General features: G+C 33.1%; 5 protein-coding genes across 5 annotated transcripts; 2 read left to right on the forward strand and 3 right to left on the reverse strand.

Moving 5' to 3' along the window:
• Positions 1–1,520: 1,520 nt before the first annotated feature.
• LOC122596583 (protein TIFY 10A-like) lies at positions 1,521–2,571 on the reverse strand. The gene is made up of 2 exons (XM_043769191.1): positions 2,303–2,571; positions 1,521–2,209 (listed from the first exon to the last, which is right to left on the reverse strand). The coding sequence occupies exons 1-2, from the start codon at positions 2,442–2,444 to the stop codon at positions 1,650–1,652; spliced, it is 702 nt and encodes a 233-aa protein (XP_043625126.1). The 5' UTR covers positions 2,445–2,571; the 3' UTR covers positions 1,521–1,649.
• A 5,063-nt stretch (positions 2,572–7,634) lies between these two features.
• On the forward strand, positions 7,635–9,954 carry LOC122598554 (pollen receptor-like kinase 3). Its single transcript, XM_043771145.1, has 2 exons — positions 7,635–8,973; positions 9,208–9,954. Exons 1-2 carry the CDS (start codon positions 7,653–7,655, stop codon positions 9,951–9,953), a joined length of 2,067 nt encoding a protein of 688 aa, XP_043627080.1. The 5' UTR covers positions 7,635–7,652; the 3' UTR covers position 9,954.
• A 4,530-nt stretch (positions 9,955–14,484) lies between these two features.
• Positions 14,485–18,144, forward strand: LOC122597760 (exocyst complex component EXO70A1-like). Its single transcript, XM_043770328.1, has 2 exons — positions 14,485–16,650; positions 17,722–18,144. Exon 1 carries the CDS (start codon positions 14,701–14,703, stop codon positions 16,567–16,569), a length of 1,869 nt encoding a protein of 622 aa, XP_043626263.1. The 5' UTR covers positions 14,485–14,700; the 3' UTR covers positions 16,570–16,650; positions 17,722–18,144.
• LOC122597669 (von Willebrand factor A domain-containing protein DDB_G0292028-like) lies at positions 17,745–19,544 on the reverse strand. Its single transcript, XM_043770241.1, has 8 exons — positions 19,488–19,544; positions 19,264–19,420; positions 19,073–19,150; positions 18,823–18,923; positions 18,542–18,712; positions 18,344–18,418; positions 18,160–18,267; positions 17,745–18,065 (listed from the first exon to the last, which is right to left on the reverse strand). Exons 1-8 carry the CDS (start codon positions 19,542–19,544, stop codon positions 17,745–17,747), a joined length of 1,068 nt encoding a protein of 355 aa, XP_043626176.1.
• A 702-nt stretch (positions 19,545–20,246) lies between these two features.
• Positions 20,247–21,684, reverse strand: LOC122597670. The gene is made up of 4 exons (XM_043770242.1): positions 21,235–21,684; positions 20,971–21,126; positions 20,658–20,873; positions 20,247–20,381 (listed from the first exon to the last, which is right to left on the reverse strand). The coding sequence occupies exons 1-4, from the start codon at positions 21,682–21,684 to the stop codon at positions 20,247–20,249; spliced, it is 957 nt and encodes a 318-aa protein (XP_043626177.1).
• Positions 21,685–23,648: the final 1,964 nt, after the last annotated feature.

Raw genomic sequence — 23,648 nt, forward strand, 5'->3', positions numbered from 1 at the left:
TATAGAGAGAGAGAGATATAGATTATAGATAAATTCATAAATTCAAATTATTAAAAAGAGTGACGAATGTACTTTTAGCATTGATGCAAGAAGTCAAAATTTTTTTTTTTATCGTAAACTGCTTCGGCAAATGTGATCAAATGGTTCAAGTTGACGACCACATCAGCAAGTTCTTCCATAGCAACTTCAATCTTGTCGATCTTACACTGCAAATAAGTAAAGTATTAATACTAAAGATTAGTACAATGCCCGGTTTGTATATAGTCGATTTGTTCTCCACACCATTTCCTCTTCGCCTTTAGTTTTCGACCAATTGCAACAAGTTCTTCTTTGAACATTCGGTGGTCGAGGATATCAACCATGATATTGTCATTCACTTGATCGACAGTCATTGGTGGTTTTCGGTTAGGGGCATTTGATGAAGAAGTCATTTCAGATATATAGAAGTTTGAGTTTTGATCTGAAGTCTTTTATAAGGTCTCAGTATTTATAAGTAGACTACAAAGACGTTTCTTCAACGTTCAAAATTCAAAATATTTACACCATTAGTCCCTCTAACGTTTGAATTTAAAATATTTACACTTTCAGTCCCTCAAACGGCCAAAAATTCAAAAACAGAACAGTTACCTGGATTGTCACTTTATAAATAGAAACCTAGAGCACAATTTAGATTCATCACAATTCTAAATTTCATTCTTTTACAAACTCACACACTCTTTCTAACCAAATGGCGTCCTCATCATAAAAAAAAATGTTCACCGACCTCGTCTGACCGAAGATGAGATGAAAACACGAATCATGACCGATATCAAAGAGGACACCCTTCTTCAAACTGAACTCTCTGGGGTCCTGGGTTATCTACGGAAGAAAAGACGACAATGCGAGCAACAGGTTGCTATTATAGAAGCACTAGGTCGCAAGGTCTCGAAACACGGAGAGACATATTCGTTGTTTTTGCAGGATGAGAGCATGAGGGTCAAGAGGGTGGTCGATGATGTTTTTAAGGTTGGTCACACGTTGGGTGACCAATGCACTTGGGCCGAATCGTACCACGACAATTGCGGAGGAGACGAAACAACAGATGAAGTCAAATGTCCGCAACACGACAAGTGGTGGCCCAATGAACGTGCTTACTGTGGATTAGGAAAAATGTCAATAAAAGATGATGACGATGAAGAGTAGTTTTGTTTTTTTTTTTTAATGTTATGCATTGTGTGTTTCTATTACGTCCGTGTGTGTTTTTACTTTTAAAATGTAATATGTTTTAAGTGTTATGTAATGTATTTTGTTATTAATAAAAGATATAAATTAAAAAAAGGTTAGTTATGTAAAGTTTATAATGTTAAGGATAAATTATTAAAATGTGAAGAAAATGTTGGGAGTTTCAGTTGCCATTAAAAAAAGGTTAAAAAATTGTTGAAAAGTTGAAATAAGGTGGAGTGATTTGATTAGATAGTTGAAGAGAAATTAAAATGTTCAACCTTTTGGCTCCCTTCGCCCTTAGAAAAAAAAAAACTCAATTTAAACAAAACCAGTGTATATCAATGAATAAACATCAAAACCAAAACTAATTAACACAACAAGCCGTTACCATATATATAATATAATATAATTATATATACGAGTATAATACTAGTTGATAAACATGACTAAAAATTAAGATCAAATTTATGATGAGTCGAAGACGAAGCCTCCTTTGACGTGTTTCGTGATTGGTATGGCGTCGGTCTTACGGTTGCCCTGTCCTTTCTCCTTGCCAAAAACTTGTGAAGTGACGCTCTTCTAGCTATCGGCAAATCCAGTCCTTCTTCTAGTCTTGGAATAGTATTTAGCTGATCGGGCGATCCAAAAATGTCGCATGACGTTGAATAATTTGAAGGTGAAGTTGATTGGTTTTGAATTCGATTTTTACTAGAAATAATAGAACCACCAGAAGTCGCTAGCAACATTACATCTCTCGCTTTATCATCCGAAATATCATCAAACACTAATACTTGTCCCCCATAGAAAATAGTCATCGGTGCGGTCTTAGTCCCCGATTCATTGTTGTCGCTACTTTTATTTGTTAAACCGTCGACGACTCTTTCAAACAAGGAATCTGAGCTAACATATTGAGGAAGAGGATTTAATGTTTTCTCGGTTTTCGTCGATGTCTGGACCGGACTAATTTCCATGTTACTTAACAAATCAACAGTAGTCTCCCGTTTTTCTGAAATAAAATTAATGAATAAATAATTTAAAAAACACCATTCGTAATTACCATACAAATTAATATAAGTGAATATTAGTAAGATGATAATACCTATAGCATCAAAATTTGGATTGAGTCCAAGATCTATAAGGCTGCCTTTCTCTTTCAGAAACATGCCTAACCGATTGCAAGTCCTTGCAAAACTCGATTTCTCGTTAGCGTTAACAGAAGAATACATTTTAGCTCTTGACATATATATATATTGGTAGATAATATTAATTGATGGAAATAAAATAAAAACAAAATCTCCAGTATTGATAGGGAGAAATGGAAGTGAAGAAAGATTGGGTTTTGCAAGTTTTTTATATTATATGAAAAGAAGATATGGATGTGATCTGTTAACGATCGATTACTGTATCGTAGTGGTGACAGAGACATATACATCCATTTGCGTAGAAATTTAAAGAGATATATACATATATATATCACGTGTTAATTGTGTTTATGAAGAAAACTAGAGAAAAGTGTGCAGAGGGTAAACGGTGTACAACATTTCCAAGTGGACATCACGAGTTTCACTTGCCGTATAATTACATTTCAAATGGGAGCGCTTTTCTTTCACGGATATATATTATTGATACATACAAAGATATATCTATACTCCCTTATAAAATATATTGAACATTTATTTTTGGAAATTAAACATTTTTTTCAGTATTTCCATAATACCCCTTACACCCTTACTTATACATAAAACTCTTATATACTCTCTTTTCCCCGTTCTTTTTAATCATTATACGCTCTTATCAACCTTCTATCATCCTCCGCACCGCCCTATTTCTCCACCGTCTCCTTTTTATGTTGCCCTCGCCTTCTAGACGCCACAACGCGCGGGCACTATGCTCGTTCCCTTATAAAACATATTGAACATCTATTTTAGGAAATTAAGCATTTTTTTCAGTATTCCCATAATACCCCTTACACCCTAGCTTACTTAAACATAAAATTCTTATATACTCTCTTTTCCCCATTCTTTCTAATCATTACACGCTCTTATCAACCTTCTATCACCCTCCGCGCCGCCCTATTTCTCCACCGTCTCCCTTTTATGTTGTCCTCGCCTTCTAACCGCCGCAACACGCGGACAATATGCTCATAATCTCCTTAAACTATCTTTATCTAATTTTCTCTTTTACATTCTCAAGCTTAAGTTCATTATTAATCTAAAATAAAAATGTAGCATAAAGTACATGCGTTTGTTTTTATTAAATCAATATGTTGCGTAAAACAAGCCTCAATTGTTACTTTGATTAGTAGGTTTGATGTACCTTAGCGTTGATATTTGTTATATAAAAAAAGCTAATATTTTGGTTGCTATTTTTTATTATTATTATTTTTTTTTTCTTTTCCAAATGAACATCTATTTATCATTGGAGATGATCACATTTTGAATTTATGAAAGCAAATATGACTCTTCACAGTTATATGTTGTCATCTCTAGTAGTTTAGGGGTGGCGGAAAAAACCTAGAAAAATAAAACAAATTAAAAATAGTCATACCGGTCAATATTTTCGGTAATACCGATAAAACCAAAAAAATTTCCACACCAGTATGACTAAAATACCAGTTTTTAAAATATTGGCTTAAAACGGAATTCACCCTTCAAAAGAAAAAAAAAATAATAATAACTAAACATTAGGTACCATTTAAGTAATTAAGAAAAACATTAGGTATGAAATCAGCAATATCGTGCAAACGTTAGGTACCATTTAAGTAATTAAGAAACGCGATATTACATCTTTACCCCTCACGTGCAAGTTACGTGAGAGGGTTTTTAACGGCCACGTGACGGCGTTAGCCTTCAGTATGGTCCGAGTAGAAATTTACATACGTCGGGTATGATCAGCGTAATTTTGAAAAGAAAGGTATGAAACCAATAATATGACGCAAACATTAGATATCATTTCAGTAATTAACTCTAAATCATAACTATTTCAATTCAATATGGTGTACTTTCTTACACTATAATATATCAGCTGTCAATTTGGTATTTATGATAGGAAAATAATTAATCCTGCTACTCAAATAGTTTAATATATTGTAGTAAGTAGTAACACAAATTTGATGCTTTTCTTGAAGCCTTCTAACCATCCCCATTGGGGATGAAGTTGCTTTGTTCGGTCGTTTGATAATCGGGTGACCCCACCAAAATTCTTACCATATTTCACGACTTGTTTACTCCACCGACTGCTAGTTAGTTTACTTTATTCAATATTTTAACATTAATGGCTTTGTTTGCTTAGCCAACTTGGTTATTTTATTTAATATTTTAATGGTTTGAGAGTATATAGTGGGTTTGTAAAATTAAATATATTTAATAAAAAATAAATTTTGGTTGAGTTATTAATGGTAATATGAAAATTGGTTTTAGTTAGGTTGAATATATATAAGAAAAAAAACTTAAAATTTTTAATGAATAGCATCGTTAGGTTAGATTGAGTTATGAAGGAGGATGATCTAAATTAAACAATGTTTATTTTATTATTTATCTAAAGGATTTGCTTGAAATAAACGTGACTTTCCATGTGCAATAAGTGCAGAAAGAATATAATAATAAAAAGATATTATTGTTATTTTGTTTTAGTTTAAACTAAAAATATTATTAATATTATATTCGTTGATATTTTCCTTTCAAGCAGATAACGAATGAGATGGTCATTTTGATTTTTGGTGGCGTATCATAAACTTTTTGTGTCTCACACTCTCACTGCATTTCCACGTGAAACAGAGACTCCGACATGCCGCACATACATTTTAATGTGGAACTCACAATGAGAGTGGTCTTAACGTCAATAAAGTAATTGTTTGAACCTCAATCTTCAAAAATTATAAAAGCCTTAAACTTACGCATATGTGGGACTGTGGGAGGATCACATACACGAGTTTTTTTTTTTAATAGCAATAAAAAGTCGTATATCAATATAGCTAATTGCCTAATTAGCTGAAAAGAGCGGATAAATGACTATATTAAAATAAGTGTTGGAAATAACAGTATAATAACAATATGTAATTTCTTAAATATATATATATATATATATATATATATTACAATACGATTAAATAATGATAAAGGAATTAAACAAGAACAAAATGGAGGAACTAAATAAAAGAGGCAATTTGAAAGCTTCCTGAAAGACGAACGGAGCACAGGGATGGTTGCTGTTTCGTGACCGAAATTGCAGAGAATGTGTGTGTGGTATGAACGAAATGTATTGTTGTTGTTGTATCTTTCAAGTCCCTGATAGGACCTTATATACACAAAATTGTAACTCAAAATAATTAACTAGCACTAATGGTGAGTTAATTATTTATCAGTTTCATGAGTTACAAAACTGATACTTATGACATCAGTTTCAGGAGTTTCAAAAGCTTCTTCTAGATCATTCTTGAACGGGTCAAAAACCGGGTCGGGTTTATCTCGGGTCGCAGCAAAAAGGAGCCCCGCACGGGCCCCAGTTTTTCGAGCTGCATTCGTGTCCGCAGGTCGCGCGTACACGCATTGGTTCAGAGAATTTTGACCCAGAAACCCGTTTTCTGCACCCCCCCTGCGCGGGTAGGAGCCAGAGTAAAACACAACACAAGATCTTGACATAGCTTAGAAACCTCCACTTATAAACTAGTAAAAGTTTATATCCCACACCAATGTGGGACAAAGCTTTTCCAACTCCAACTTATGCACCAAACACACAACTTTGAGACTTGATATCTCATTCACCTTTAACCCAATTTGGACGCATCTTAGTTTGTTACGTAGCCTTGGCCAGAGACTACAAAACCCACTAAACGGTTCGCAATATATGTCACACGACTATATATTTATTGATGTCCAAAGTGGTGGAAAAATGCACTTTTTCCCAACAATAAGAATATTGTTTATCCACACTAACCAAGTGATTATTGACCATTTTTCAATTTTGTATCTTGTGAAGAACTGAAGATATTTCATTATTACGAAACTTTCAAATAGACCTGATTTACAATGGTCTCCACAATAGCTCTTTAATTAGGCTCTGGAAATTTCTTTGCTCTCAATCTTGACAGAATAAGAAATGTAATTGACCAAATATCAAACAATTTTGAACTTGAAGCCCGAACTTTAACAATGATCATGCAATGAAAGGCAATAACAAAGTACACGATTCAATGTATTCACGTCATTAAAGTACGGTGGATTAAGAATGAAGGGGAAATCGACACTCGTATATGACAAATTCCAACTCATTACGAATCGAGCTAGCAACAATTTCACTCATGTATATTAACTTTTTTAAGTACCAAAGCATTCCATGGAGTAGTAAAGTTCCTACCTGATAGAGTGACGTGGTCAATAATGGTGGAGCCACATAATCCCAGAAGGACCAAGGCCCATTCTATAATGGCATAAAAACTTTGAGATGTAGTTAAAAAAAATAATAATCACATTTATGGGCATATATATATATATATATATTTATTTTTGTATAAGGTTTTAGGGTAGTTGGGTAATTTTAATGTATAGGGTTGGGATTTTTTAAAAAAGCTTCATCCATGAGCCTTTCTTTAATAAGCCCAGCCTTTGGGGCTTTTTTTTTGAAAATAAATAGCCAGTCTCAGTCTCAAGTTTTAGCCCTTAATTTCAACCCCAATCCTAAATTTCAGCTACTTTTGCAAAATATATATATAATGAATTATGTGGAATTTATCATTGAAATTAGAGTACTCTTGAAATTATGATAGCCCACAAAGTAGTTAAAATTATTATATGTCGTTATCGTAATATAGATAATATTACTAGCAACAACTCTAGTATTATCGTTAAGTTGTATAAAAAAGTTGTATTTATTATATAAAAAAAAGGGTTTTGTTAGTTACAGCCCTTCGGGTTGTCAATAAAAACTAATTGGGTGCATTAAAATTTGTACCTTGCTGTTAGAAAAATCAAGGGGCGGTTTTTAATATATAATGTACAAGTTTTTAAACATGTAATATGTTGTTAGTAACAGCCCTTAGGGCTGTCATTATCATTTTCCTAAAAAAAATTATGATAAAATAAAAAATATGTATATATAGAAACTATTTAAAATCTAGTTAGACCATAATATTTTCTTATGTATATATAGAAACTAATTAGATTCTAGTTGAGTCGATGAAATTTGGTCATCTCCAAGGTCAATATACAAATATTTCCCAAATTTATAGGCTCTTCTAATACAAACTAAACGAACATAACCGTTCATCATTGATTTGGTCAAAGACGCATATATGGCTTTTTTCATTCTAGGCCACTCTTGCATTTTTCTAAACTTTACCTACATCAGAATCACAAAAAGACCAAAAATTCAGCTCAAACTTTCAATCCCCAAATGGAAAAAAACATCACAATTCTTTCCTTTTTCGTTTTTTCTTTCCCTTGGCTAAGTAAATGGCCATTTCTTTTAAACTATTATATTTCTTGTATATTTTGTTAATCATGATTCCATGGGTGGTTAAGGCTTACATGACTGATTCAGATGCTTTGCTTAGAATCAAACAATCTTTGAATAATCCTGAGCCTCTTGATTCTTGGAAAGCCGGAACAATTCCTTGCGACGAGGTGCTTACATGGGTCGGTCTTGTTTGTAACAACGGGCTGGTCACTAATCTTCATCTTAAATCAATGAGTCTTTCTGGTAATCTAGACATAAATGCCCTGTCACAAATGCCAGCATTGAGAATCCTAGCACTTGAAAACAATTCTTTCTCTGGCCCAATTCCTGAATTCAATAAACTTGGATCATTAAAAGGTCTTCACCTTTCAATGAATCAATATTCTGGTGAAATCCCTTACGATTTCTTCAATTCAATGACAGCTTTGAAGAAAATTTGGTTTGATGGTAACAAATTCACTGGCAATATCCCGTCTTCAATTGGAGAATTACCAAATCTTGTGGAATTGCATCTTGAAGACAATCAGTTTTCTGGTACAATTCCAGCAATAGGCCAAAGAAGTTTAAATTCGGTCAACCTTTCGTATAATAACTTAACAGGTGAAGTCCCACCAGGCTTGGCTAAATTTGATGCAACCTCTTTTGAAGGAAATCCCGGGCTTTGTGGAGCAAGATTTGGTAGAATGTGTGACAAAACACCTCCCAAAAGTCCTACTAATAAACCAATTGAAAATAAGTCTAATAAAAAGTCATTAAGGATAGAATATGTACTAATGGTTGTGACATTATTAATTCTTGTGTTAATGCTTGTTGGGATCTTTATTCTGATGAGGAGGAAAAAAGATAATTCTGAGACAATTGGAATCATGGAGAAAGATAACCTTGAAGGATCGGTTGGTTTAACTATATGTAATATAAGCAAACCAGAAGCTATTCCGGGCCAAAATGGTTTTGATACGGGCCAGAAGGCACTGATGACCAAAAAGAAAGGGGTGAGTGTTGATCTAATGCTATTAAACGATACCAAAGGAGTGTTCAGATTATCTGATGTGATGAAAGCCGCTGCAGAAGTGTTGGGAAATGGAATGCTTGGCTCATCCTATAAGGCCAAAATGACAAATGGGATGGTTGTTGTGGTCAAGAGGTTAAAAGAAATGAATCTAGTTGATAAAAATGGGTTTGAAGTTGAGATGATGAGGCTTGGAAGACTAAACCACCCACATATATTGACACCACTCGCATGCCACTATCGCAAAGAGGAAAAACTCTTGATTTACGAGTACTTTCCAGCAGGAAGCCTACTTTACTTGTTACATGGTAAGCGTTAGATTTGTCACGGTTTGTGTGTTTGGTGGTGCGTTTTGAAAGTGATCATGTAATGTGAAACACTAAGAATAATCAAATAATGATCATATGTGTTTTCTCTTTGGTCAAAATTTGTGAACGGATTATCAATGAATAAAAAAGCAATAATCAGATAATCACTTTAAAACGCAGTGTCAAATGAATTACAAATTATGGATGATTATGATGATTGGTTTCATATTTTAGGTGACCGAGGAAAGAGACACGCCGAGCTCAAATGGTATGCACGTTTGAAAATCATTAAAGGGGTTGCACTAGGACTAGGATATCTTCACAAAGAACTCGCCAGTCTAGATTTACCTCATGGAAATCTCAAATCGAGCAATGTCCTTCTAAGTGCTAACTACCATCCTCTAGTTGTAGATTTTGGTCTACATCATATGATCAACCCAAATCATGTTGCAAATGCGTTAGCAGCCTATAGAGCTCCGGAAGTACTCAAAATGCGTCAAGTATCACCTAAATGCGACGTTTATTGTCTAGGAATTATAATTTTAGAAGTCCTAACAGGAAAGTTCCCCTCACAGTATGTTAACAACGGCCAAGGTGGTACAGATCTTGTACAATGGGTAAAATCCGCTATGCAGGAATCTAGAGAAGTTGAGTTGTTAGATCCCGAGATCACTGGATCAAGTAAATACATTGGTGAAATGAGAAAACTTCTACATATTGGTGCAAGTTGTACAGATAGTGATCCCCAATCTAGATTAGATATTAGTGAGGTAATTAGTAGTATAGAGAATATTCAAGGTGGGGATGACAACACGATTCAAATGTTTTCATCTTTTGGGGATGGATATGACGATGCAGCAAGTACACTAACCGGAGTAACAGATTCGTCGTATATCTCAATGGCAGCTGATCAGTCTAGAACGAACAACAATGAATCAACGCAACAGAATAACGATAATATTGGTCTTCGTGTATCGTAATTATAGTTAATTTTGATCATTTTTGCTTGTATGTGGTAGATGTGTAGGTGTGTTTAGTGAATGTATGACCTTGAATAGCTTCCAAGCTAGGATGGTAGGTTGATTCCAGGTACGAAAGGCCTTTGCGTTATTTGACTATAGAACGTAGATTGAGTTTTGTAAGTTTTAAGTTACAAAAGTGAAATTAGTAGGACAGAATGAGACAATCTGAAAATGAGCCTTATTGGCCCAACTAAGAGGCTACATAGTTGATTGTTGAATTAATTAGCCTGAAGCATATGATCCAGGCCCATCATTATTGGCCCGTTAACATTAATGCCCTTCATTTTTTACTTTAGGAATCCTACACCCCTTCAAACTTCCAAAAGCCAAAAAATGTGTTTCGAATGAAAAAACTATCTATTACTCTAATAAAAAAAAGTAGTTAAACAAGCATTATAAGCCATTCTTTTTAACTTAAAGCTCTTTTTAAAAATTGACACATAAGATCTATCCTATGTGTAATTTTGATATTTTTTTACAATTATATATATAAACCCAATAAAAATAAAAACGTATACAAAATTAATAAGAGAAATCAAGTACTAAAAATGAAGAAATAAATCCCTTTCATAAAAGTGTGACTACGTTATTTTCAAGGTTTATTTATTGTTATTTTCCTTTTTATTTTTTTGGTAACTTGATACATGGAAAGAATATCAAGGTTTATTTATTGTTATTTTCCTTTTTATTTTATTATTTTGGTGATTCATTTTGTAGATTTTATATGGATTTACATAGTTACAAATAGATTATTTTTTAAGAAGAGTAAGGGTGTCAAGACATGATGTTCTCATTGCTTTCGGCCATTATCTAATTTTATGTTCTCTTTAGTTTAGAATTATCATGCAATACATAAGATGTTTAAGCCTTGACAATTGAGGATATGATCAACTTTGGAATGTATCAAAGCAAGACATCATTTGTGTTTCTATGGAAGAAAAGTTTCACCTATCGGGTAATAAGAATTTCTAATGAATTAATTTTCTGTTGAACAATAATAATTAATAACCGCATATATAAACATTAATCGGAAAGATGGATAGATATATTTGAAAAAAAACATAGATAAAAAAGAATCTTAATAGAATTAGAAAATTAATAAGTATTACAAAATGTAATCATATGAGAACAGTCGTTCAATATATTTCTTTTTTCTTAAATCTCTGTATATCATTTAATGATTCACAAATAAACTAATTATATATCACTCGCAAATAAATATGTCAATTGATAGTTATATATCTAAATCTAAATCTACATTTATATAATATCTATATTCATATTTATAATAACTAACCTATTAAGTCTTTTCAAAACCTCACTTTAAATCCAAAGCAGCAATAATTATTTAATTTTTATCTATCAAAAATTTAAAATTTAAATATACTTTATTTAATCGGTCAAATATTACCTTAAATATATTTTAAATTTGCCAAATACTTCTCAACAAACATGATGGAGTACAATGTGAAATGATATATGCAAATAAGTTTCTACAATGAAAACCAAGATTTAATGAAAATGAAAGCGAATTAAGAGGTTGATTAATAATAAGAGTTGTTATTTACAATACCTTATAAATAATTATGTAAACTTATAAAAACTCGCGCATCACGCGGGTCAAGTGCCTAGTATATATATATATATATTACGGTGACATCCTTATTATATGTCGTTTGTTCTAAAATTCGAGCGCACCCATCAAATTTTGATGCCCATAATACTTAGTCATATTGTGATGGGTGTCATAAAAGTTGAAAATTGAACTTAGCGAATTGATCTTTTTATGTACATTGTAGTACTGATTGATTCGCTTGAGTGTTGTGACGTTGTCTCTTGGAATCAATTAAAACGTAGGATTCTACTTTTCGTGTTATTAAAGGTAGGTATAATTACGATTATTAGGAATGAATAAATGGTAGCTAGTATTAATCACGAAAAAAAGGACCAAATGATAACATAAAAAAAATGAATGATAAATTAAGGATTGCTTGCGAAATAACAGCTGTAGATCACACGTGCACAGCGGATTCAGAGAGATACTGTCCAAAACCTCGTGGAGGAGGAGTAGCAGAATCTAAACTGCGTCCTTAAGTAATATAATCTTTAATTTTGACAACTAATACAATCGTTACTCCCCATAACCTTACCTTTTATTATCATGTTTATTTATATAATACATATTTTTTTTCTATAAATTATATATTCATTTTGGGACCACCAATACTATTATCAGATCAGATAAGGAACTAAGAAAAAAAAAAACTTTCATATGTTCAAGTATTTAACTCAAATAATCTTCTAAAAGTTAATGTGGTGTAATGGTCTTTTTTTACATATTAATAAGCGTACTTTATATATAGTTGACTTATTTACACTAGCTGTATTTTTTTGTCCTAACATAGAATGTTAAGCTTAAATTAAATCCCGTGTTGAGTTGAATGTTACTACTGAAAACAATATTTTGATGCATTTGGGATCTCAGATTTATAAAGGTAATTAATTTGCCTAATGCAATACGAGCTGTTAGAAAAATAAATACAAATAATTAAAATGTATCTCGGAACAAAAAGGGGAGCGCTATCTCAAGAAATAACGTGCATATCTCACCTCCATATACAAAGAAAAAAGGGCATCTATCATGGTTTGTCGGGTAAGAAAAATTTGAGAAAATTTAAGCACACTGGCTATGAAAATATATAAAGTTATTTAAGCTAAATTATGTACATATTTGAGGTGTTTGATCTTAAAGTTCTTCACCTAACTTCGTTAAAAAGTTTAGATCATTATCAACAAACTTTTTATATAGAGTGAGTTTAACAAAAAAATTGACTCGTTTAACAAAATTTTCATTTTTAATCAAATTGACGGATGTGTTAAGAGAAGAAGATTTTTAATTTGTTTTTGAGAGAGGGTGAAAGTATAAGTGAAGTGCAAGTGTGTGTAAGTATCAATGTAGAATGATTTATTTATTGGTTAATTTATTGATTTTTCTCTCATATACTAATCTGTTATTTATCTTTAACCTTAATTGTTACAATTCGCATTATTTTAGTTAAAATATTTTTCTGTACAGAAAAAGAAAAAACAAAATTAAACGGTCACAAATTAGGTACGAGAATGTATGATCATTCTATCTAAAAGATGGGTTTTGAATGAAATTGATGCGAGTCAAGAGTGTATAGAAGAGTTAATTTATTTTTTTATGTTAGAAATAATGGGCAAAGATGTAATTAATTCAGTATTTTTGTGTAAGTTGTAGATTTTTTTTTTATTTTTAAAATAGGAGTATTATAGATATAAGGTAGATAAAACAAAAATGTAAATTCTCATATGTTGCTTTTAGAAAGCTTAGTTGTAAATTGTAGTTTAACTCCAGCATTCTACATGTAATCGGGTTTTAAGGCGGAATATTCTGAGGATATTTTTTTTTTCCTGAGGATCACTCTCTCTTGCTTTTCTCCATGTCCAGTTCTCCACTCCCCTATTTTCTATTTTCTACAACATAATTATTATCCTTTCTTTATTTCCTTTTTTCCTTTTCTTTTTAAATGCTAATAACATAGCTCAATTTTTCAAAAGTTCATCGTTTAAAAAAAATATATATTATACGCTACTATATCTTAATCTTAATACTATTATATACTTTTTTGAAGGTATTGGTTTTTCCTACATAATTTTCTTTTTGTATATGTTTACATCATAAATTTTTTTATCTGACATATATTATCTATAAACTTTTTAAATTTGTATATAATTGATACCTCAAGAGGTCAATAGGTAATCTAAGTACCAACTATGTACAAATCAAAATAAGTTTTTAAAAAAACGTAACAATAAAAAAAATACATGATGCAACTATATATAAAATAATATGTTATTTAGTGATTAAACCATTACGTGAATAATAAGATTTATTAATCTAATATAAATAGGTGTTGATACGATGTATTGTAAAATTTCAAAGCAATGAAAATGCATGAGTAATTATTTTCATTTTTTTTATCCATACTACATTATAAACAAAATACTTATGACTAAATTACACTATCAGTTATTTAAATTTTAAAATATTTTCATTAATACTTTATATCAGTTAATTTTGTATCAATTATCTAGACCATTCGACGTCACCACTATCATCAAGCCGCTACGACTATCGCCACATTGCGCAAATACTATATTAGTTTTCTTAAATATATATCTTTATTGTGTAACAAACAACTGTATATGTTAAATGATTGTAATTGGAGGGTTTATCTAAGAAAATACTTGAATAGATTTAGTAGCCCCTATCTTTAAAAGTCATGAAACTTTTATTTATTAATAATGCAATATGTGTTGCTTACATTTTACAAAATCGATATTGTTCGATAACTTATTATAAAACCATCACTAATTTCCTCGCATTTAATAATTGCTGCATCATTTGTATTTTAGCTAATTTTCAAATCTCATGCATTGATGTCCCTCTGTCCTCACCATCCTCCTCTTACACATACCAAAAAAACAACAAATTATACTACTACTACTACTAGTACATTTTATCAATACCACAGATCCAAACCTCTTTTCACATTTCCCACTCTACCCGAAATCTTATACTTAACCTTCTATACACAAAAATCAAACCAAAAATTAAAATAAAAGACTAGCTAGCTAGTTTAATTTAATTTGTAGGTCGATCACTTTTGATATTATTATTATGGAATTACAACCTCCAGGGACCGATACGGCCACGGCCGAACAGATCATCCTTAGATGGGACTCAACAGCTTCTGAAGATGCCAGGTTCCGAATGATCTTCGAAGGCGATCGCCAAGAAATCAACCGTTACTTGCTAGCTGTGGATCAAATCCAACAATCCTTAAACTCGACTACACTCTCAGATGACGAGTCAAAGAAGGCCCATAACGCGATCCAGATCGCTATGGCGCGTTTAGAAGACGAGTTTCGTAGCATTTTGATAACGAACTCGACTCCTATTGAGACCGAGGCAGTCACTGACTCGGTCTCATCGGCTCATCTGACTCCGAGGACCACTCCTAGAACTAGTAGTTGTAGGAGCGAGTCCCCGGAGAAAGATGATCATCATAGTACTAGCAGTGGGCCCAAAAATGAATCTATTTCTAGAATTAGTTCTGCTTCATTTACACAAAGAAATGAAAGAAGTGTGACATATGCAAGCTGTAGATCCATGAATAGTATCAGGGAACAAGATCTAATTCCCCAAGAGAGCGTATCAGATCTTCGTTCCATCGCTGAACGAATGATCGCGGCCGGCTACTTTAGAGAATGTGTTCAAGTGTACGGAAGCGTTAGAAAATCGGTTGTGGATGGAAGCTTTAAGAAGCTAGGAGTTGAGAAGTTAAGTATAGGTGATATCCAACGCCTCGAGTGGGAGGCTTTGAACACGAAAATAGGTAGGTGGATTCGAGCGGCTAAAGTTTGCATTCGAGTTTTGTTCTCAAGTGAGAAGAAACTGTGTAAACAGATATTTGAAGATCTAGGTACATCATCCGCGGATGACGCCTGTTTCATGGAAACAGTTAAATCCCCGGCGACCCAGCTGTTTAACTTCGCTGAAGCCATCAGTATAAGCAGAAGGTCGCCGGAGAAGCTATTTAAGATTCTAGATTTGCACGATTCGCTACTAGATTTGTTGCCTGATATTGATGATGTGTTTGATTCGAGACCAGCTGAGTCGATTAGAGTCCAGGCGACTGAGATATTGTCTAGATTAGCTGAGGCCGCTAGAGGGATGCTGTCCGAGTTTGAAAATGCTGTTCTTAGAGAACCTTCCAAGGTTCCTGTTCCTGGAGGGACGATTCATCCGTTAACAAGGTATGTGATGAATTACGTAAGCTTGATTTCGGATTACAAGCTGACTTTAGGAGAATTGATTGTTTCTAAACCAACGACCGGATCTAGACACTGTGATTCCACTGCTCCAGAAATGGATTTTAGTGAACATGAAGGGCAATCGCCGTTAGCTCTTCATTTGATTTGGATAATCACTATCTTGCAATTCAATTTGGAAGGGAAATCGAAACACTATAAAGACAACTCACTGGCTCATTTGTTCATTATGAATAATGTTCATTACATTGTTCAAAAGGTCAAAGGGTCATTAGAGTTAAGGGAAATGATTGGGGATCAGTACTTAAGAACTCTAACTAGGATCTTTAGGCAGGCTGCCACGAATCACCAACGAGCAACTTGGATAGGGGTATTGCATTGTTTGAGAGACCAAGGATTACACTCGACTGGAAGTTTCTCATCCGGGGTTTCAAAGAGTGCATTAAGAGAGCGGTTTAAGTCCTTTAACGTCATATTTGATGAAGTCCATAGGACGCAAGCGTTATGGCTCATACCTGATGAGCAACTTCGCGAGGAGCTAAGGATCTCAATTTTGGAGAAACTGGTCCCTGCTTATCGGTCGTTCCTTGGGAGATATGGGAATCATATTTCTGATAATTACATCAAGTACACTGTGGAAGATCTTGAGAATGCGGTGTTGGATTTGTTCGAAGGGTATGCAGTTTCTCAGCACTCTAGGAGAAGATCACAGTGAAAGAAACAGACTATTGTAGGATACGATTTTTTGATTTTTTTTGGTATAAAAAAGAGGAAGCTTGATAGTCACTTCTCCCCTGTAAGCTCCTGTTGTTTGTTCATCTCTATTTATTCAGAGTTTTGTTTCTGATTTTCTTGTTAATGAACATGCATACTGATATTTAATTCACATCTAGCATAATATTCCTTGTGTTTGTGTTCAAATTTCTAATGTTACTCAGTTTCTTGCATAACTGCTATAGCAATGCCTTTTTATGTTTTTTGTTTTGTACATTGTAAGTTACCCTGTATCTTTTTTCTATACCAAAGGGACTTTGGCCTTGCTAGCAAGCAAGTAGTGGATTTCAGTTGCACTTGGGAAAAACCTTGTATATGTGATGATGGTATTTAGCATTTATTCTTTGGCCGCATAGTCGTACAAATGATCATATAACTTTGACAACAGTTATCAACTTTCAGGGTCATAATTAGCTGTTAGTCTGCAAGCTAAGAAATAGTAACAATGGGTCTGACTGTCTGAGTCTCATAGGTCAAGTCTTAAGATGTAGCACACTTGCTCAGTTTATCATTAGTATGACCAACAAAATATAGATTCTTTTGAAATAAGTGACCCAAGTTGATGAACAGATCTCTCATAACATTATTCAACAGATAAAGCCAAGGCACGTATGATTTACAGTCTACTACAAAATCATTAAAAACCCTATAGTTTCAACCCAAATTTTAAGCTATGAGCTGTTGGTTTTTCATATCCAAATTGTATTTATAAGTCTTAATACTGAGATTCCGAGTGTACAAATGAGAAAAGAGAAGACAGTAAGTAAGTTGGCCTAAACTCCCCTTCCCCTTTCTTCCCTTCATTCCATATACACTCGGGAGCACAAATAAAGTATGGGTTGGGCAGGGTATTCTGGCATGGCAAACAAAACCTGGTTTTGAATGCTAATGGAGACCTCAAATCCAAGTACAACATTTTTCAGGTCCAGATTCAAGCCTTACTTCTCCTTTACTGCACTTAAATTACTCTGAACTCACAAATAATAGTAGACGATAACAGCTAAGTATTTTAACTCAGGCGAAAACTGATGAAACATTACAAATGTTTTAATTATTACGAGTATTACTTATCTTACACGTGTTTATACTGTAGGATTTATTGTCGTCCTAAAGTTTTTACTGGCACAAATCCATGCACGAGTCACACAAATCACAACAACAATCAAGAAATTCAAGACAAGCAAAAGCAGTGCAGAGTTGAGCGATAGCAAGAAAACATTGCGAGTTTTTGAGTTCAGATAAGCATCTCCAACAACCCGAACTAGCCACAACCCCATAAAACGATGATGCAGCATTCATCACTATTGTTGCAGCACGGGTTAATTTTTCATTTTCGATTCCTGGAGGTAGATTTGTAGCAGTGGCCTTCAAGTTGCCAAATCCAACACTTATCTGCCTCATGTATATCGCCTTCTGATTCATTGATTTTGAACTCTTCTACAGTACAATAAACATTGTTCAGGTATTAGCAGTTATATAAATTCAAAACATATAAATTATAAAAATTAGTTATCCATACGTGGATGCATACCTCATCTCCTAAAAATGATTTGACAAATGACTTTATTTTATCATTATGAGCTACAATCATGCAGGTATATTCAGAAGGAATTCCTCTTTGTAAGCTCATTTTTGCAACCTGCAATCAAGCAATCTAATTTAGCACAACATAAATCTATGGCCTTACAAAGTCAAGAAAAAAAAAAAAAAGAAACCTTTTCCTCCAAATGTATGTTTTGGTCTAACCATGCTCGTGCCGTGAGTAAATCCACCTCCCTCTTAGCACATATCTGGAAATAGAAACATAATGTAACATTTAAATACAACAACAGCAACGATACTGCAATCCCACAGATTCTGGGTATAATTGATGTAAATATTAGGCGGTTATCTGTATTATTCTGTGTATATACCATCTCCAAGTTAATGTCGCATCTCTTTCTCACTTTGATATCGATCACATAACTACTTTGATCCCCTATTATACCACTAACTTTCACACATTCAGGAAATTTCCCATGGAATCGACCTGATACAATTAATGGGCGCCCATACACCAAATCCGGAATACGAGATGGGTACAACTGCAACAAGCAAAAGAAGATTTAATAAACGAAAAGAAATAAGTTAGTCCAATTAAGAAAAAAAAAAAAGAGATTCTCAAAATTAAGCGAGAAAGGGTAAATGCACGTACCTCATATGATTTGAGCTTCTCCAGAGCATCAAGAGTTAAATTAATAAGCATAGGCGACAAAGCATTTTCCAACAGTCGTTGAAAACGATCATCAATTGAACCTGACACATGCATTGATGATAAGAGCAAAAGAAGTATAGCAACACCAATCTATTCAAATGACCAACTAAACTAAGGTGACAATATTAATCTTAATTTATGAGTTTGATTAATCTAGTATTAGAATCTTGGTATTATTTGATGAACAGACCTGTTTCATATGCAGCATCATAGTATCCCCTTCCGATATGTGCAAGCATTTCCAAGAAATGATGATTGCAGTATGAACCTGGAAATGGGTAAAAAGTGCATACAATTTATTTGCAAAGAATAATATGGAACACAATTGCCATACTTTCACAATTATAGAGATCATATTAGTTAGAGTGTAAAAGGCCTAACCTATGCCAAATGTATATATTCGGGGAGAACTCATGCTTCCGTCTACAAGACTACATTTGACCATATTAAAAATATCTCTTTCATTTTCAACGGTGCCATCAGTAATGAGGAAAATGAGAGGAATGGATTCACCAGTTTTACCAACCATGTCAATTGCCTGCATATCAAATCATCTTTTAGAGTAAAGACTCTAATTAAATAAGCAGTCCGTTTAACCTAAGTACCTGATTTAATGGGCACATGAGGTTCGTTCCTCCTTGGGCAACCAAGTTTTCCCACATCCATTCAGTAGCATTTGTGATTGTTTCTTCATTTGCCAACTGCAATGAAGATGAGAATGACCGAACTTCATTATTGAAAGCTATGATGTTAAACGTATCCCCTTCATTAAGCTTTGAGAGAGATGTCGTTATTGCATCTTTTGTATACTCAAGAGGAGCACCTCTCATGCTCCCACTTATGTCTATTAAAAATACCACTTCTTTTCTGAAATTCTGTTAAGAATAAAAAACAACCATATCATTAGTTAAGCACAGAAACAAGGCAGAGAAAGTTATCATTAGTTAACGATGTCTTAGACTTGGTTACTAACCTTTTTAACATGGTTGGTTCCAGGGAAAAGATAAAAGCAAAACATATCTCTCTGATCATAATCATATAAAAACGGACTCTGCATGAGCAGACCACCAAAAATCTCGTTTGAGCATACCTGAAAGGATGTAGTCAAACCCATCAGAGTTAATATATCAAGTAGTTAGCTATGTTACGAAATTGATACACCATGTCACCATCATCTTAGTTACAAGTGAAGGTCAAACAAAATTGCAGATTCAAAAGGTAACCAAGTTGGTTACCTTTTTATACAATTAGCCCTTAAGGTAAGCTATACATACAATTGTGATCTTCCATATGGAATTTAAAAACCACAAGATCTCAGTGCTACCTGTCTTGAGTTGCGGATTAGTACCATTAAAACTGATTAATTAAGGACACCATGGTAGGTAAGCATATAAAGTCAGAGGTCTTACAGAATAACTGAAAGCAAAGTCTTGAGCGGACCATCTTAAAACTTCTGCCTCATATGAGAAGCTTGCTTCCCCTGCCTGTTGTCGTACCTCCTTAGAAAAGATCAACAAAGAGAGGTTCAGTATTACCATATATGAAACTCTGTCGATTAGAACTTTGTGAAGGGTTAAAACATGGTGCATTGATTTTGAGGTCTCTGGGAGAAAGGAGTATAACAGATAAGGAGGTCATCTGTACACAACTTGACAACTTGACCTTCATATAATAGAAGGAAAAAGGGGATGTAATATGAAGTACTATATATTATTTCTTGTATACAGATCACCTACTAATTAATAAGAAAATAAGCTATGAGTTATGGAATATACCTTTAAAGGGTGACTAGCAAATCTGCAAGTAATCATAGAGTCGCCACTGGAGTGAACATTTACCACCAGTTTCTGTCTTTTAGGAATTTTCTTCTGCAAAGGTATAACATAATACGGGAACGTGAATGGCAAATTGAGGCAGAACTCATGATTACCTTGATATAACAATTTCTGAGTCCATCTAACTTTAATCTGAATCATGGATCCCCCCTCAACCTTCAAATTTTGAGCATCATAAACCAATTAAGTAAGTAATAACACTGTCAAAAAAAGCAAAATTTACAAACTTGTTATGCAACAAATTAGGCAAAACCTGGGGAACTTTTAGTGTGTATGTGTTGCGGTTCATCATGAACCCATCTTTTCCCTTGTTTACTCCTTCTGTGTGATCTTTTTCATCTTCTAAAGTAATAAATTTGGTAAAATACGATCTTTTGGTGGTCTCAACATCAATCCCTTGAATTGAGCCCTGTTATCCAAACCATGTTTCGTTTTTAATCACGACTTGAAGCAGTTATTTGTAATTCGTTCTTTAATAATGTAGAGTAGTACTCAAGATTTGTAGTAAAATATATACCTGGTCGCCCATGGGAATTGCAATACGACAATCACAGCATGCACTTGATGTGACACAATGCACACGCCAAGCACCACTAACCGTAACAAACGCAGTGTCCAGATAACAATCCACATTCATCCCGATACCATGCATATGAAGGGGAATCAATGCTGGTGGATTGCAACGCCCATGCACGTGCGGCTGGTAGCTCCTGATATCCGGATTGTCCACAACATCTGGCTCAGTAATGACTGCGTAAACCATCAGCCCAGTCGGACGATGTCTGCCTGCAGGCAACTGATGGGATGATGACGACGACGTCATGGATGATGAACAATGTGAGAGTGTTTTTGTCATTACTGCCGTCTTAGGAGCAGACGTGGCAATATCGTCATCTTTTCCGTAGTATATACGTTTGGAGAGCTTAATTCCCATTTCAACAGATTTTGAGAACTCATCTCCCCCCATTTTTTTTTTCTTGGCAAAAGCTAGCTAGCCTGATCAAATGTTTTGCTTTTTTTTCTATTCTTTTTCTGTTTGTTTGCTACAATATGAAATATTTTATGAATGCTTGTTGTTATACCGCCAAATAAATTTATATACTTTTGAATGCTACTTCAATTAAGCTTTAACAAGTACTTTAAATTTTGGTGTGTTTGTTTGTATTGTTTGAGCAAGTTACGGATACTCTATTATGACTGTAATTTATCAAGGTTAATTACAATGTGTTATGTACTTATATGTCACAACTTTTATTATCTTTTGCCCCATTTTAAATTTAGATCTATCATCAACGTCAAATCTACATATTTGAACTTGGTTTCTCATCATTGTCTTTGAGAAAAAAAAAAAAAACACACCCAAAATCCCTACAAAAATGAAATAAAAAACCGGTCAACCAGTTATTCATCGGTTGCCCATTTCAAAAAAAGTATAAAAATAAATTAATCATATATCTCCTAACATATCGTTGAGATGGGAGAAGATAATAATGTATATTTTGATTCAAAGAAAATCAGAAGGATGTTTAACTCAAAGAAGAAAAAATTATCTAATGTTTAAAGAAACTGTTTCTTTTAAATTTTTTTTTTCCCTTTTCACTCATTAAACGTTATTATTATCATTTTAACAGTTGAACTTTTGAAAGAAAAATAATTATAAGTCCACGTAATATGCTAAAAGCCACTCGGGAGCCACATGGAAGACACTTAGGCCCGTTCTTTTTTTAGTAAGTGCTGAATATATAAATAATTAATGATAATAATGTTTGTATGTATTAAATAGAAATAAAATATTGACGGTTATTTTTATATATTAAGTAAAAAAATAAACATATATAAAATTTGAATAAATGATTAAAGTTATTTTAATACAAGAGATGAAAAATTTCTAGTAGAATAGTTAATTGTGACAAAAGAAAGATAGAATAATTATTAAAAAATAAACAATTTAATAAATAAAGTGTAAAAAATATTTTATAAATTTGATTTTTATAAAATTAACATTTATATGTATTTTTAATTATATATTTTTAAAATGCTCACCTCATGCAAAGGTCGGAGGTCGTATTTCATTATTTAGATAGAAACTTGAAACAGTCTCTCCACCTAGATAGAAGTAAGACCGTCTACATCTCAACCCCCATACATCGTCGAAGTATTGGGACCCCAAAACCAGTAGATTATGACATTGGGTGTTACATTTACATTTTTTGTATTCTTAATCTTTATTAATATAATTATACAATCTTCAACCAGGTTTTAAAATCCGGGTAAAAACCGTTCACATTTTCACACTAATGTTCATATACTGTAAAATCTTTATAAATTAATAATGTCGGCACTAAGATATTTTTTTTAAATAAATAAAAAATAGTACGGAGTACTCGTTTATATGATTTTTTCCATTACTAGGGGTGTAGGGGTCAAGACTTTACACTTTTACAGGACGGGGTAGGGACCCGATCTCTGCTTATTTACTCGTTTAGGTATGAAATGTTCGTGACTTTTTATTGATGTACATTTTCTATTGAATGTTGGCAATATTAATCAATTAATTAGTAATTTGATAATGACATTAATTAGTTATTATATCCTTAGAAAGTACTCCGTAGTATTTTATACTTGTATTTTATAAAAACAATGTCTCCCTAATTTTTGAACAATTTTTTTTATATATATATGGCCAATTACTTACTCCACAAACAAAATCCTAAATTTAATAAGTTGAAAATTACCAAGGACAATGATTTTGATCTAAAGTCTCTCTTTAATCTTTTTATCAAACATTCATAGTTTATATACATATCCATCTAACAGAAGCAAATTTGTCAAATTAATTGTAGATATTCATTTTTGAAGAATAATAATAACTTTATAAGTAAGCAATTAATTTCACTTCGATTTAGGACGTGATGATCAATATCTTTACGG

Source organism: Erigeron canadensis, chromosome 4 (assembly GCF_010389155.1).
Source record: "Erigeron canadensis isolate Cc75 chromosome 4, C_canadensis_v1, whole genome shotgun sequence".
In the NCBI taxonomy this organism is placed as follows: Eukaryota; Viridiplantae; Streptophyta; class Magnoliopsida; order Asterales; family Asteraceae; genus Erigeron; species Erigeron canadensis.

Excerpts from the sequence above, each read along its gene's own strand:
- LOC122596583 (XM_043769191.1), bottom strand. The coding sequence starts at position 2,444 with ATGTCAAGAGCTAAAATGTATTCTTCTGTTAACGCTAACGAGAAATCG. Across the intron at positions 2,210-2,302 it reads TCCAAATTTTGATGCTATAG|AAAAACGGGAGACTACTGTT; the intron begins GTATTATCATCT and ends ATTTTATTTCAG.
- LOC122598554 (XM_043771145.1), top strand. The coding sequence starts at position 7,653 with ATGGCCATTTCTTTTAAACTATTATATTTCTTGTATATTTTGTTAATC. Across the intron at positions 8,974-9,207 it reads CCTACTTTACTTGTTACATG|GTGACCGAGGAAAGAGACAC; the intron begins GTAAGCGTTAGA and ends TTCATATTTTAG.
- LOC122597760 (XM_043770328.1), top strand. The coding sequence starts at position 14,701 with ATGGAATTACAACCTCCAGGGACCGATACGGCCACGGCCGAACAGATC.
- LOC122597669 (XM_043770241.1), bottom strand. The coding sequence starts at position 19,544 with ATGTGGGAAAACTTGGTTGCCCAAGGAGGAACGAACCTCATGTGCCCA. Across the intron at positions 18,419-18,541 it reads GCGACATTAACTTGGAGATG|ATATGTGCTAAGAGGGAGGT; the intron begins GTATATACACAG and ends TTCTATTTCCAG. Across the intron at positions 18,066-18,159 it reads AATCATTTTTAGGAGATGAG|AAGAGTTCAAAATCAATGAA; the intron begins GTATGCATCCAC and ends ATTGTACTGTAG.
- LOC122597670 (XM_043770242.1), bottom strand. The coding sequence starts at position 21,684 with ATGGGGGGAGATGAGTTCTCAAAATCTGTTGAAATGGGAATTAAGCTC. Across the intron at positions 21,127-21,234 it reads CAATTCCCATGGGCGACCAG|GGCTCAATTCAAGGGATTGA; the intron begins GTATATATTTTA and ends TTTGGATAACAG. Across the intron at positions 20,382-20,657 it reads TTGCTAGTCACCCTTTAAAG|GAGGTACGACAACAGGCAGG; the intron begins GTATATTCCATA and ends ATCTTTTCTAAG.